The sequence below is a fragment of the Ctenocephalides felis genome, unplaced genomic scaffold, assembly GCF_003426905.1.
Source record: "Ctenocephalides felis isolate EL2017-DRISC unplaced genomic scaffold, ASM342690v1 CF-g0.4_SCAFFOLD_01886, whole genome shotgun sequence".
NCBI lineage: Eukaryota > Metazoa > Arthropoda > Insecta > Siphonaptera > Pulicidae > Ctenocephalides > Ctenocephalides felis.
In genome coordinates this window covers 33,119,193-33,136,061 of record NW_020538040.1, presented here as the reverse complement: position 1 = coordinate 33,136,061, position 16,869 = coordinate 33,119,193, and the positions used below count along the sequence as shown (strand labels likewise).

Genomic DNA, 16,869 nt, shown 5'->3' with positions numbered 1-16,869 from the left:
AATTAATAGTTGCAAGTCGATATTCATATACACTTTAACATTATAGCTTTCTTGTTTAATTTTTTCTATTTAAGTAATGAATGGATTATGTTAGCATTTCTACGTATTACGTCTTAGAAAATGTGTTATGGAACCGGAAAAAAAATTGACCTTTAATTTTAAACAATATTTAGAAAAATTTGAGTCTACATTTCTTTTCCAAGTCATTTACTAACTTTACAACAATAAAATATAAATCATAGTATTGAATTTTTTTAATTTGGATAGATACTGCATTTCCTGCTGATTTTTGGTAAAGATGATAACAAAAATATTCTTTTTAAATATTTTGTCAACTGTATGTTTGCGTTCACATATTGCGTACAAAAATCAATTTGCATAAACCAATTAATTTTTTGTGACATTTTAAAATTAAGTGCTACTATCGAGGAAAATTGTTTATTTAGAAGAAGAAATTAGTCAAATCAAATAATAAAATTCGAATTTGAGGCCAGTATAATTTGGACTTAATATTTTTTTAATTAAATATATATGCTGGAAATAGAACTCTATTTCATATTCAGTAAACTAGAAAAAGAAACGGCAATTCTTAACATTTATTTTTTAACCATGAAAGACGCAACAGTGTGCCGTACAATATAATAAATACAAAAGTAAGCAAAGCTGTGGGACAGCTGGTTGGTAGACATAAATTTGCTAAAATATACATGCCCTTGGCATGGGGTCATTACTCACATGTTTCGAAAATATACCTGTTCAAAAAAAAACGAGATCTTCATTTCTAAAATATTAAATACTATCATAAATATTACTGACTCCTATGCTTTGAAATTAAAATCAATCACAATTTTTGATTAGAATTATTTATTTAATTGGCTTTAATAATTAAATAATTACTTATTGAAAAATGTTTTTGGCCTTCACATTCGGATATGATAGGATAGATAGATAAAAACATTACTCGGTTATATACGTGCATATATATGCGCATTTTATCTTATGTTATTGTTGTAACTATGGATAATAATATATTAGCGTTTGGTGCGAAGGCGTGGTATGAAAATGCCACATTTTTTCACCGCTTTTTCATTCCATTTTTATGGTTTACATTTCTACATTTTGCTTTTTAAACGTCCTGTCTAAATCTTCAGTTCCTTGAATTTTTTCTTGCGTATATCGTCGAACAGCTGATTATTGTTCATCATGTTCTTTGAAATCTTCTATTATATTTCGACGTCGTAGTGCACCATTTCGATACACTCCAGGTAGTTTTTTCTATTGTCAACTTTTGTATACACACACACGCACACACACATATCTATATAGGGTGTGTGTGTACTAGCTGACGTTAATTTTGCCATTTAAATTATATTTAAAAACTTTTTAGTTTTCTAACTAAATATAACTGTGTGTGCATAAATTTGAATATATGATATATTTCATTAGATAATATATTGATATATGTAAATATACTAAAATGACACCATTTTTTAATTTTCAGTACCACGAAGTTCTTCAGTATCCTGTCCAGGCCCTAACAATTTGACGCCACTTCTTTTCCACACCGTCCATGGCGAGAATATTCGGATATCTCGCGACGGCACCTGCGCACGCAGATGCGAAAGTTTCTGCAAGGGGATAACCTTCTCGGCGCGTCCGGTGCGTATCGGCGAACGCGTTTATGTCAAATTTTCCGAAATATCCGACAACTGGAGTGGCGTTATACGATTTGGATTCACTTCTAATGACCCATCATCTCTGAAGCATGCTTTGCCTAAGTATGCATGTCCAGATCTCACTCACCAACAAACCAGGCTATTGGGCGAAAGCTTTAGCTGAACGGTTTTGTGAGAAAAATAATGTCTTATTTTATTATGTGAATGCCACCGGAGATGTACACTTTGGGGTCAACGGTGATGAGAAGGGAATCTTTTTTAGCGGTGTAGAGACTAGATCGCCATTATGGACGCTAATAGATGTATACGGCAATTGCACTGGTATCGAGTTCTTAGACCCAAGGATTCAAGTCGACACGTCCTATGAAAGACCCTATACGGATTCTGAGTTCAGTGGTGTTATTTCTTCTATGCAGACATTGACCGTACATGAGGAACTTCCTGCACCGCGATTTACACTTCCAGCTGCACCATCACCAGCATCGTCTAGTTCAATGCCATTCCACTGGGTTCGAGGCCGCAACGTTCGATTTTCGGCTGATCGCACAATTGCAAGCCGTGTAGAGACCGAATTTTCACAGGGATATGTTTTCACCGCGAGGCCAATCCGCATAGGGGAAAAACTAATTGTTCATGTTATGAGTACTGAGCCTATGTTTGTTGGTGCTCTAGCTCTTGGGCTTACGTCATGCGATCCTGCTACGTTGACTCAGTCAGATTTACCTGATGATTCTGACATGCTGTTGGATAGGCCAGAGTATTGGGTTGTGACGAAAACAGCTGGAAATCCTGAACGAGACGATCGCATATCGTTTTGTGTTACTGCTACAGGCGAAGTACATATGAGTAAGAATGATGGTCCTAGAACTGTTGTAATGCATGTGGATCAGAGCCTGCAGTTATGGGCGTTTCTAGATATTTATGGCTCTACTCAAAGCGTTCGAATGACCAGCGATATTTCTCCTCCCATCGTACAACCCCCGTCGCAGCGACTGCACGTTTGTCTTTCTGCATCTAATGTGGGATCGGAATCGATGAATAATTTTAATTCGCAAGCAGAACAGCGACAAAGGAGACTAGTAGCATCATCAGGGAGATTTATTCAAATGCCTTCCACAACTGATATGATGCAAGTTCAATCCGTGACGAATGGTGGTGCCTATCTTGTTGTCAATTTACCTCCTCCGCATGCTAGCTTGTTGTCTTCGAGTAGTAATCATCATAACAATGTTGGATCAAGTGGGAAACTAGTATCGAATTACAATAATTCATATCCTGAGGTGAGTTAAATTAATTTTTAGAAAATTATTATTCTTCTTTGCCTTTGGTTTTGGTTAAAGACCAAATTACTCAAAATGCGCGTTATTCATAGCAAAATTTACATAAAACTGCTGTAATTACTGATTACTAAATGTTTTGTTTTGATATATCAAAGCAAATCTGCGCTTGGCACTTTTAATCTTTTTGTTGATTTTATTTCGATAATATGTTTACAACAAAATTTTTAAATATTTTTTGCGGGATATAATTTAATTTAATCAACGTGCATTTAGAAGTATGTAATTTTTATTTTTATTATTTCAGGCTGTTTCCTCATCATGCTCTGCGATAGACAACAATGGACCATTTCCTGGCGAAGAATGCACAATATGTTATGAAAATCCAATAGATTGTGTGTTATACATGTGCGGTCACATGTGCATGTGCTACGAGTGTGCAATACAACAGTGGAGAGGTAAGGTGGCGGGCATTGTCCTTTATGTCGTGCCGTAATAAGAGATGTCATAAGAACTTATAAGTCATGCTAGCAGAAATGAATGTAGTTATGTATTTCAATTACAAAAACATACACATTAGAAGTATCAGTTAAAAACAATTATTAATAAAATCATTTTGAATGAAAATCATAGTCAAAGATTAATTTCTTTTATGAATATATAGAAATTGTATAAATTTTTAATAACATGGATTGCGTATAATTTAAACAATCCTGCATTTTACAAAAATAAATTATTGGTGTAAAGTATATTGATGAAAATTGTAAAATTTATTAACAAATCTGAATAGATTAATTTCTGTAAATATATAATGTTAATTAGTGTATGAGACTTGATCAGAATTTTCATATCCAATACTAAAAACTGGCATTCAACATTACCAAAGAAATAAAATAATGTTATCAACTAATAAATCAATAACTTACTCTGACTGAAAATTTAAACAATAAGATAAGTGTGTTTTCAATTATGCAAATGAACATAAATCATCAATTATTCAATATATTTTAGGTAACATTTACAACTATTATAGTAAATAAATGTTTTTTTAAAGTAAATTCAATAATTAAGTGAAGCAGACTTCTTTTACATAAGTTCAATGCATGTTTCAGAATTCTTTATGTAATATTAAGGATTATAATTTCTATTTATTTTGAAATATCAAAAATAATTTAAAAATATAATCTTATTTTTATGCTTTGAAAAATGACTAAAATGGTCAGTAAAAAAAGTGGCCTCCTCTGATAAGTTAATTTAATATTTACTTACATATGTAAGTTATTGATAGCATTGTTTTAATTATCAATTTAGTATCTGTGATTATTAGTGTGCTATTGGAAGTAATACTGAAATATTTAAAAACAGTGGAAATTGAATTGATTAGACGAAATAACTGTTTTTTTTTTAAAAAACTATAGTATTTAAACCTGTTAGTCACATTAAAATGTATTAATATTAAGTCCATTATGTAGATTTTATAATATGATTTATTTATTTAATAAATTTTTTTTATTTATTATATTGTGTATTTTACATATTTATTAATTTAGTACCAAACATCTGTCAGGTTTAATCACAAAGTGGCTCATATTATATTTTGAGAAGTATTTAGAATGGTTTTGTTAAACTTTTGATGTTTAAGTTCTGTGATTTTCTTTTCTCAATGCAACAAATTTTATAGAATGTGATGTGCAAATAACTATTACAGAAAAAAAAAACATATAAAGGGTTATATTATTAGAAAATCATTTTCATCGAAGCATTTAAAGTAAGCAATAAGAAAGGGCATGGTTGCGTTGGCCATAGAATATCATTTCATTCTGGATTTGAAACCATAAATGATAATTTGTAAAAAACCAATGAAAGATATTGAAAATATGTGAAAGTCAAGATTATATAGAAGTAGACAGTACTATTTATAACATCTAATGCATAATCGTTGATATTTTGTTCACAATATGACAAACAATGAGTTGACAAGAGTTCACTTGCTCATATTTTTAATGATATCTAGTCCAATGTTGAAAGAGTTTTTTTAATTAAGTTTTCTCATAAAGATCTAATAAGTTATTCAAATAAGAAGCGAGGGGCGATTTTTAGGTCAATGCAGGCATAAGACCAATAAGACTCAGGGTGCGTTCGACTTGGACGCTTAGGCGCTGTGAGCGCGCCGTGAGCGTGGCATAAGTACGCCGTGAGTGTGGCATAAGTACGCTCGTAGCACCATCATGGGATGCTCGTAGCACATATTTTGCGCTCACATATGCTCACGCCACAGAGGTAGGGCAGTGTGAGCGTGAGCATCAGTTGTTTTTACTATCTGTCATTTCATTTATTTATTAATTGTCAAATTCTTTATAATCCCGCAAAATGCCAAGTTGTATATCACAATTATTTTTTCATATTAATATTGATATTAATTAATTTTAAATTAATTAATTTTAAATAATTTTAAATTTCAATTTCAATATTACTATTAATTAAGCATAAGCTAACCAAATTTCATTTATTTATTATTGTTAATTCTTTATAATCCCGCAAAAATGCCAAGTTGTATATCACAATTATTTTTTAATATTAATTTAATATTAATTAATTTTAAATTCAATTAATTTTAAATAATTTTAAATTTTAATTTTAATATTACTATTAATTAAGCATAAGCTAACCAAATTTCATTTATTTATTAATTGTTAAATTTTTATAATCCCGCAAAAATGCCAAGTTGTATATCACAATTATTTTTTAATATTAATATTAATATTAATTAATTTTAAATTTAATTAATTTTAAATAATTTTAAATTTTAATATTAATATTAATATTAATATGAATTAAGCATAAGCAAACCAAATTTCATTTATTTATTAATTGTTAAATTCTATATAATCCCGCTGAATGATACAGAAAGTAATAAAATTTACACAATTACCGTTACCGCCAGTTGCCGCCATTTTGATGCTTATTGACGCTCACAGTTTCCAAAACGAACGGAATTTAGTTATCGATTCTGAGCGCTTATCGGCCAAGTCGAACGCTAAAAATTCGTGCTTATAAGCGTGAGCGCTCACAGCGCGTAAGCGTCCAAGTCGAACGCACCCTCATTGTCCTATTGTTGCGGAAACGTTGGTGTGTGCCATATGCATACTTCTATTTCATAATAATTCTTGTTTATATCTATGCATATAGATATCTTTATCTGCATAAGCCTTTCCTTAGCCGCTGAAAAGAATATTTGAAATTGTTTAATTTAAGATTTAGCTTTCTTTTACTCCTTTTACTATTTTCTTCACTAATCTGTTTGAATTTTGGTTCTACTGTTGAAATGTGAAGTATGCCATAAGTGTTCAAACATAGATAAAAGAAGAGTTCAAACATAGATAAAGTAAGAGTATGTATGTGTTCAAAGTGATGGCGTTCATTGACAGCTTTTATTGCAGTAGTTGATTTCGTTATCAAATGCAGTTGAGGTGAATATCAGTTTATAAATATTAGTTTTGGCATATAATTGTGTTTAAAACACGGCATTAAATGTGACAAAAAGCGCGAGTCTAATCAGGCGTATTATAAGATTATAACCATAGATAAACAAGTATAAACATGATTATAACCTAACAAATTTAAATAAGGACGGCTATTTTTCGTTTGAAGTATGTCAGTAAACAAAAAGAAGGATCTAAGATCTAAGAGTTGTTCTGATACATGAATTGGCGGACCCAATTCGATTTGGAATTTCCTAATATTCTCCATTTATTCCGGACACTGCTTTCAGTTAGTATTTAGGCATTAGAAATTATTAAGAATTATTAACGTAATGCTCTTATTTTGCACTACGCACTTTGTATGATCTATGTATCACCACTCTCGTTTCCTTTCAGTGAATAAATCTTGAATAGCCTTTTGGCTATCACGATGTAAAACCAATCATGTCTACTGTCATATATATCGAGTGGCATGATTACTAATACAGGCATGGTAGATGCTCGCAGTTGCTAGAATGGATTGACAGTTTTCTCATAATTTTTAAACTACTGAATAAATATATTTTCTAAATTTGAGCTTTGTATTTACTATTTTAAGGAGAACTTTACCATACTCAATTCAAATGGCTGTGGATTGGTAGTTTTTATTCTTTACTTAAACATATGTGAATTACAACAAATTATTTTTTTTATTTTGAGGAATGGTGGTGCAAGGGCTGTCAATACCATTGGTACTTTCTTAAATAGCTCATATTTAAATATTATATGAAAATATTTTCCAACTCGCTGGGTTCTTTTAATTAATTTGTAATTTTAGATGTATAATACTGACAACAATTATATATAGTGTGGCTCTGATGCTACCAATATATCAAGTTTACTGCACCTTCTTCATGCTGTGCTGAGAAGTTTGAGTTGCATTGTGGAATCCAAATCTCATATTTGTAAGTTCACCTTGGAATTCGAGATACCCAGCTGTAAGTCTGTGAATACTTGTATATTGCCACCCTAAAGTTCTCTCAAAACCTACATATGGCATTGACAATGGGTGTCAATATACAAGTATTTACAGACTTACAGCTTGGTATACCTAATTTAAGCTTAAATGACTGGACTATAATCCACACCGTGTACAGAAAGCAGTCTTCACAATTGTTTTAACCTTTGAAATCTTAGTGTGTGTCTTCACCAGGTCTGCTGTCGGATGTATGTTCTTATTGCATAGTGTTTGCTCAATATTGTGAATATGGTAAACTTGGTATCTATCTGGTTGCATTCTTTGTCTCTTCACAACACTCTCGATACCATGTGTATCACTTTTGAAACAACTTTCTGACAGCCTAATGTGACACAATATATTTGGAAACATAGCAACTTAGGATAGTAAAATTAAGTAAAGGATAAGTAAAATTTACTTACGTCACTAACTGGTAAAATCTTAGCAACTATATTATGTATGTATATATATATATATATATATATATATATATATATATATAATAATTAATTTTTAGGTTTTTTTGTTCGACGTTGAGTGCTAATTTGCAGCCAATCGTCAAAATAAAAGAAACAATAAATAAAGAACTATTTATTTATACATTTCGACATGGTTGTGTGTCATCATTCAGCAGTTTGAAATTATTACAGTATCACACCAGGAAAAGCAATAACAAAAATTTAAAATATATATATATATGGGTGTGTGTGTGTGTTTGTTTGTTTGTTTGTGTGTTTGTATTTATAATTTTTTCTAAAAGCATAAATATGTTGAATAAATAAATTTAAATTCTTTTATTATTTATTTCCAATTTTCTACATAAATATGTTGTATTCTATTGATTAAATATCTAATTCTATTTATTTCAATTCAAGTTTGATAACTATCATAAGATTTATTAATTATATTATACATAATTTTTATGAAATACAATAAATATTACATTGCTTAATTTTTTAAATTTATTTCATAAATAAACTTTAATACTTTCATCCGTTAAATTTAAATGAATCACTGTCTTATAATTTATTTGACAATTTTAATTAGATCCTATTGAAAACTCCCATGGAGTTAAATTATCTTAACACATACATATTAATTAACCCATTTCCCTAATATTCAATTATCGTGCTAGAAATTTAATAGATGAATATTCAATATTCACAATAAATATAATAAACTAAATTAAATATTATAAATTATAAAATTGTATTGTTTACTTAATTCTAACATATACATTTAATGTAAAATACTATTCATTTGAAATGAATATCGGCTCATATTCCAGATATGAGAACGTCTATATTTAATTATATTTAATAAAATGTATAATGCGTTTTATAAACAATTTACTGATCAGTATAGTTAACCCGTTCACTACGAGCGACGACTATAGACGACACCCGCTTCACGACCGTACGAGTATCGCCTATGGGCGACATCATTGCTTTCCGAGTTAAATTGTTAAGATTTTTAATTTATTATAATTTTTAATTCTTCCGAAGTATCAGTTTTAATTTTTAAATTCATTTTTATTGATATTGATTAGAAAATCTTTAAATATTTTGTGTAACAAAAACTTGGGCGGTTTGCTGCCTCATACAGCAGTGTAGCTCCTGCGGAAAACACTCTCGTAGCGAAATGGTTAAATAAATCTGCGCAATAAATAATTAATACATTTGATTTTTTCCTACTCAAATATAGGAGGTGGGATGATAACACTCTTCTAATCAAGAAGCAAATATAATTTGTACTCTTATTTATTACTGACACGCGCAGTATTGGATTAGTATTATAAAAATAATCTATAATCTATTTACGTATTTCGTGTGAAATGAATATTTCATTTTCTTATTCTCTAAATCAGATCAACATAATGTGTCACGATTTGTGGACTTAATCGTATGTACAACATAAGTTGCTATTTAAAAAAGCAGCAAGTGGAAAGCTATTGCACATATTTTAAATATAAAAAGAAATATTTTGCTGCCATTTTATCTTAACAAATTCATCTAGAAATAATGTTAGTTATCCTAGATATTAAAAGACTAGGCAAATTATGCTTGCCTAAAATTATATAACATAAATGCAATCTGGAACTATGAATAATTTATTAATTTAAAATATTTTATCATAAATACATTTAATATGTTTATACATATACTTAGGTTTGTTAATTTTGATGATGAAACATATTTTGAAAATCGAAATCAAAATTTTTAAAATCAATAAATATTGAAAAATTGTAATGTACATCAAATATTCAACACGAGTCATTAGCATCTATTTATATACATTGAATATTGATGAAATATAAAGTTTATTTTTTTATTCTGTCCTAAATGAAAATCGTTAGTCTTCTAATTTATGTTAAATGTTTTCTAAAAAATTCTCGATAACTTTTGTTGGTTCTTGGTGTGTTTTTGAGATAGACCATTTTTTATCTTCCCGAAGGAGAAGTTTGTTTTCATCAGAAAATCCGATTCGCTAATTTTATGTATTCTCGACGTTTCAAGCCATTCTGAATCGAATGAGATCAAATTTGGAAAAAGTATGTGTGTGTGCGTATGCATCAACAGATTTTTTGCCGTAAATCGCCGTTTTCTCAAAAACGGCTGAATCGATTTCAAAAATTTAAAAGCCACTTGATGTATCTCGATGAGGACTATCGTTTGTCAGTTTTGTGCGATGATCGGCCGAGACGTTTCTTTATAAATAGCAGAAAAGTGAAAAAATCTTCGTCCACGTTTTAGCCCGCAATTCTGAATCGATTATGAAAATTCAAAAACCGTTCGAAAGATATTGGTTGGGAATCGTGCTGATTAGTTTTTGGTAAAGATCGGTCGGGCCGTTTTCTTGTAATAAAGTGTTAAAAAAAATTTTTTCGACGATTTTTATTATTATTTTTTTGACGGTAGATACCATAGTCTTCTATATCATACTAAAATATTACGGTCCTACGACAATTGGTTTAACTTTAAAATGGTATTGTCTTTTTTGGCATTTGTCAAAATTAGTAATTTCATCGACGTTTATTCAAATACACCTGAACCGATTTCAGAAATTTAAAAGCCATTTGATGTATCTCGATGAGGACTATTGTTTGTCAATTCTGTGCGACGATCTGCCAAGCCGTTTCTTTGCAATTTGGAAAAAAGTGTTAAACTTTTTGTCCACATTTAAGCTCATACTACCGAATCGATTTAAAAAAATCAAAAACTGTTCAAGAGACATTAGTTGGGATTGATACAGATTAGTTTTAGGTGAAAATCTACCGAGCCGTTTTCTTGTAATTAACTGTTGAAAAAAAAAAATTAAGCCGATTTTTATGGAACTTTTTTTGGCGATATATACTATGGTCTTATAGAACTTACTATATGGCTTGTTGGAGTCATGTAACAGAGAAAGCTCAGAACTTTTTATTTCATCGTATAACTATGGTAATTTATATATTGAAAATCATACTGTATCATATATTTATGTGCCATTTCATGCCTATACATTTGGAGCAGCGTTGTAGGCGCCACACTTTGAAGATTTCTATTTTTTTTTTTTTTTTTGAACTGGATGAAGTAGAAGATTTTAGAATTGTAGACCTTTGTTACAATGGTGGAATAGGTCATTGTTCTGTATAAACAATAATCTTTGCTCATTGTTTTGTATAAACAGATCGCAGAATAAAATAATTAAAAAAACGTTATATAATATTGGTATATGATTATTATCTGATAAAAGTTTAAATATGTTATGAATTGAGCTACAAAAACTATGTTATAAAACATTTAGGTATATACAAAGCGTGTAAAAACTTACCCCAATGACTATAGGAAACGCAGACATTTGCTAATTATTTCTGATTATTTTTGCTTCTTAAAACTTAGCTGTCGTTTCTATCACTTTACTGTAATAAAATATATAATATGTCAATGATTTCAAATCAAATTTATTTTTTCATGGTATAAGTAGAACGAAATAATAGAGAATGAGAATTAAATCTGTTATACATTATTTGCTAGATGAATTTGTTAAGATACAACGGTAGCAAAATATTTGTTTGTATGTTTTTAATGTGCAATAGTTTTATTTTTGCTTCCTTTTTATGAATAGCATAACTTATGTTGAACCTAGGAATAACGTCCATAAATTATAACAAATTATGTTGATTTGATTTAGAGAATAAGAAAATGAAATATTCATTTTACAACTTAAACAAATAACGTTTATATTAGCAGATTATAATTGCCATGCTAACAATATTGGATCATCATTCACTGACTGAAAGCGGGATGAAAAATGATTAGGTTACTAAAATGATTATTTCAAAGAAGAGCGGAAGAGTGATAAATTAGGTCAAAAAATTAAAAAAAAAAAAAAAGATGAATACCACCACGTGGATTTAGCCGATTCTCAGTACTAATGAATGTAACTATAATTTAATTTATATTATATTTAAAAAAAAAATGAAAGTAATTGGTTCAAAAAATAAAAAAAGTCTTAGAAGTGAATAACCTTTACCACGAAAATAGATGTTAGCCGATTCCAAGTCTTTCTGAATGTAGGTACATAATTTCATAAAAATCGGTCAAGCCATTTCGGAGGAGTATAACAAATAAACCATGACCCGATAATGGTTATATATATATATATATATATATATATATAAAATAAAATAAAATAAAATAATGGGTAGTACTGCCCTAGGGCAGGTCCGTGAGCTGAGTTAAACTCCAACTCGACTCAGGGAAGTATAAAACATATATATTTGTGTTCGACTATTCGTTATGTCATGTTCACTCTTAATGGTCTTTTTATTTTCAAAACTTAGTTCGATTTTATACGCCTTCAAATGTATGAAAGCTTCTCAATTATGTCTCACTGAAATGTTAAATACTTCTACATAAAGTTTGCTGTTATTAAACCATTGAATATTTTTAATTAATAATAAGTGTGTGATTATATTACTTTGTGGGTACTTCTTCAGGCATATGATTGATAAGTTCCGTAATTTTGTGGTCTTATAAATCCAAATATTGAAGCAGATTTCAATCAAACAGGAACAAAATTATTGAATTATTTAAATCATTTATTGGCACTGAGATATCAGCTTTAATGATTTGGGTCAGATAATGTGTGAAGTTATTGAAGGTTGATTTAAGATTGAAATATACTAGTTATTTTTGAATAATTTTTTTAAATGGTTAAATTTTGGGGTTAATAACGTCCGCCCATTACACTTATTCTATAAGACTATGTTAAAAACATAATGCCTAGGGCAGGTTTATGAGCTGGGTTAAAATTCCAACTCGTGAAAGGTTTTCCGTTCCAACTCGAAAAATAGCGTGAAAGGTTTCCCGTTGCTCTTTCATACCGCAGTGCCCAAAATCGGCCATTTTCAATTGGAAACATATTTTTGATCTGTATTTTGAAGTGAAAATGAACATCACTGCAGCATGATGTCAGGTTGTAGAGTGGTATTTGAACTCACGGTTTTGAGTACACGACTTCGTGCGGTTGATCATTGCGCCTTGGAGTACCCTATTGCAATGGGAAATCTCCCACACTATTCTTCCCTGAATCGACCATGGAGTTTAACTCAGGTCACTGACTTGCTCTAGGTCAGTACTACTAAAGTGACCAAATTTTTTTTTTTGGCAATTTTTAGTTATGTTAATCCGGTTATGCTAATAACAAGTGCTATTTATATGTTTTTTTTTTATATGAATCTTTTTTTTGAGTCAGAATTGCGGACTTTTGTAATAAGTTTTTATCTATGTTTATAATATATCTTATAATTACGATCTATATGTTCTATCTAATTTCTTCATAATTAATTGGAAAAATTTAGCATTTGTTCGTTTGTTTTCATAATGTTTGTTAATTTAACTAATAATTTTTGAAAAAAACTGGGCTTATCCGGGACAAAAAGTCTAAACCCGGGACACAAGGTGGAAATCCGGGACTGTCCCGGCCAAACCGGGGCGTATGGTCACCTTAGCACTCAAGCTACACATTACTTTGTGTTACGACTCGATTTTATAATGATCGATATTTTCTATAGCAGAATATCTGGAGATAATGTATAAAATTTTTATGTAAAATATAAACTAGCTGTAAGTCTAATTCTGTCTTGAGGCAATTATGGCATCGTGCCTTAAGGCAAATTGCTGGAACTTCCCGTACCGTAACGAAATGTTTGAGTAATACTGAATGTTTTCAAATAGACTATTATAAAATATTGTAACATTGTCTAATATTTATAAGAATTATATAAACTGAATTGCAGAGTTGAAATTATTTGTAAAGTATATAGAACTATAGTCAGAATTAAAAATAAAATCTGAAATATTTTCGAAGTACAAAAAACTAAAAAAAAAAAAAAAAAAAAATGGAACAAAATTTTTTTTTTCCAAAATCAATTATTTTGTTAAGACAAGCAGAAAGTTCTTTGATTCATTTAAATCGGACGTTTGGTTCTCTCAAGAACTGCCATTTTTTACATATTTAGCTCCGTATCTTCAAAATGGCTGGGCCTGCCTTTGCCAAAATCTAATAAACACTTCTCCCAGTCATTACTAATTGAATGTTTTTTAGATCATTCAAATCGGATACTCCGTTTTCTCAAAAAGTCGATTTCTATTTCCTGCACTCTTTGCTCCGTATCTCCGAAATGGCTGGACCTGCCTTTGCCAAAAACTAATCAGCTCTTTTCCCTATCAATAGAAATCGAATGTTTTTTGAACCATTCAAATCGGTTGATCCGTGCGCCCTAAAACGTGACTGGAAATTTGTATCCATACATACATACACACACACACACATTCATTTTTTCTGAGGTATGCCAAAATGTTCAGAAACCTTCAAAACGTCGAGAAATGTAAAAATTTTCAATTCCGATTTTCAGCCCATTACAATAACTTACCCTACGGGAAGTTAAAAAGGCTTATATTTTTGAAACCACAATAATTTAAGCAAAGTGTGCAAATTAAAAACCGCACGTAAGGTAAATACTCGGTATACTGCATGGATATTTACACATGTACATCTATTTATCTCTAAATACTAATTATTTTAATCGATCACAATTTTTCGTGTTAAAATTTCAATCATTATATGTTAAAAACTTCGGGTTATATAAGCTATCATTAAAAGTTTATTTCACATAGAATCACTGATACGCCTCTGACCTTAAGTCTGCAAAGAAAGGCGGGTCATAAGTTAAAAAGAGAAGGTAAGAACAGCAGCAGATACGTGACCTCATCCACAACATAATAGTATGCGTTTAAAGTAGCTACGATTAAACATATACATACATAGATGATTTGCATCTTGAGAACAACATCTATATCATTAAATTGTTTATAAACTTTTAAGATATTGAAATGCATTATATATCTGTTTTTTTACTGTATATCATTATCAAATCTGATCGTGAGAATGTAACTTTTTATTTAAACAATATTCCGAACAAACAAAATTAGCCAAATATTTAGCATAAGTTTTCAGTTGAAGTCAATAATATTATCAACTAATGAAATAACTCATATAATTTTTGTTACAGACTGGTTTTAAAATTGGAACACATACGGTTTGTTTGTGGTAAAGTGGATGAAGCAAGAAAAAAAAGAAAAAATGAAGCAAGGGTATAATCAGAGGATAGCAGTTGAAGAAGAAGACTCTTGGTAACATTTGACGACGATATGTCCGTATACAGGTTCATAATTATAATATTATGTACACCCACACACATATATATATATATATATATATATATATATATATATGTGTGTGTGTTTATTTATATATTAGGTTGTCAAATATCTCCCTTCCGCCTTTTTGTATTATAAACCAAGAGCAAAAAAGCGGAAGGGAGATATTTGACAACTTATTATTATGTTACAATTTAAATTTTGCATTTTCAACTAATTGTTGGTAACTAAAATTCTAATTAGGAACTTCAAATTTTTTATTTCAACTTTTAAAAACTAACTTAAATTATAATAACGATCTATTCTATCTATCTACTATAGTAATCAGTGGTACGTGATTCATTTAGTTTCACGCTTATTTATTTCCCGGCTTTCCACTATAAATTAAATCAATAATACAACTAAATATGCATACCTGGAGTTAATTGATGCTGTGCAGGAATACTCATATGTCCTGGGTAATAGGCAGTCGATGCATAGGCAGATCCCGAATGTTGTGATCCGCCTGATTTTGGTACATCGAAGGAAAGCTCGTATTGCAACTTATTTTGTACAGAGTAGAAACTATACAGCCAACCATTCAGGCGCAAAACTGCCGCTTCTCGATCACTATCAATATATAAATACTTATTGTTATGATATACGCAAAATATTTTTGAAAAATGTTGATATCCATATTTTATCTTGTCCAAATTCAATCAAACCAGGGATGCATGACATTGTAATTTGATGAAATTACTGCTTTTTCCCGTTGTATAAATAAATATCACATAATTATTGGACTGTCCAAATAAATATTAGGCGAACACGATTATTGTACTAATTATATTAAAACTGCCTCCCCTGATCTCGGTTCTACTAATAATTCCATCCAAGTACTATTTTTTAATTAAGCATTATCTGCCGTTTTACACGAATTTTAAAAAGTATACACTATACACTTATTATAGCCCACGTATCTTTCACGTCACAATCCAAATTTTTCGAAATTTTACCAAATAATTATGGCTTGTTTTACAAAGTGACGCATTAATCTTAATTCTATAATGTCGTCAAGACAACCAATGCTAATTTTGATGACCTTTGCTGCGCTTTTTAATTTGAAATAAGATTTTCATAAACAGAAGCGCGAATTAAATAGGCCACCGTGACTTTAAATTCCCATAATTAATACCACAAACAATGTTTAAACTGTTTTTTTTAATTATTATAACAACTGATTTTTGTTTCCCTAATTTTTTTGATGTGCTCATGAAACCAAAATTCAGCCCATAGTGGTGTAATGTTAATATCGTCTCAAAATGAAAATGTCAGCAGAAAAGAAGATAAGTGCAATCGTTGCATTTTATGATTATTGTTGTTGCTCGTCCCGCCATTTTATCTTTTTTCTATGATGAAGGTCTGTAGAAGGCACTATTTTACCAATATGCATTCGATTATTTCCTTATCGCATCCAGTAGTTAACCAATGTTCCATTTAATAATCAATGTTCCCGCGTTCAGCATTCTAATTTACGATATATAATATTATAAAATCAAAAATAGTTTAAATCCAAAATTTATGGATTTTGGAGTTTAAACCTAACTGCTGTCAATTATATCATGCTGATTAGATTTATAGCAATATTTTTAACTTCCCAAAGGAGAAGTTTATACTTGCATCAAAAAATCCGATTCGCTAATTTTGTTTTCTTGACGTTTCAAGCCATTCTGAATCGAATGAGACCAAATT

The 16,869-nt window shown here is 30.0% G+C and overlaps 2 protein-coding genes across 2 annotated transcripts in view; one reads left to right on the top strand and one right to left on the bottom strand.

The window, feature by feature from the left end:
* The first annotated feature begins 1,780 nt into the window (after positions 1–1,780).
* On the top strand, positions 1,781–3,449 carry LOC113374852 (protein neuralized-like). Its single transcript, XM_026614816.1, has 2 exons — positions 1,781–2,956; positions 3,261–3,449. Exons 1-2 carry the CDS (start codon positions 1,781–1,783, stop codon positions 3,447–3,449), a joined length of 1,365 nt encoding a protein of 454 aa, XP_026470601.1.
* Positions 3,450–7,312: 3,863 nt separating this feature from the next.
* Positions 7,313–16,869, bottom strand: part of LOC113374851 (neuronal PAS domain-containing protein 4-like) — a 29,029-nt gene continuing 19,472 nt past the window's right edge. Inside the window, exons 9-10 of the mRNA XM_026614815.1 lie at positions 15,554–15,747; positions 7,313–7,461 (exon numbers count right to left, since the gene is read on the bottom strand). Of these exons, the coding sequence (XP_026470600.1) occupies positions 7,313–7,461; positions 15,554–15,747 (343 nt within the window). The remainder of the gene's footprint in view (positions 7,462–15,553; positions 15,748–16,869) is intronic.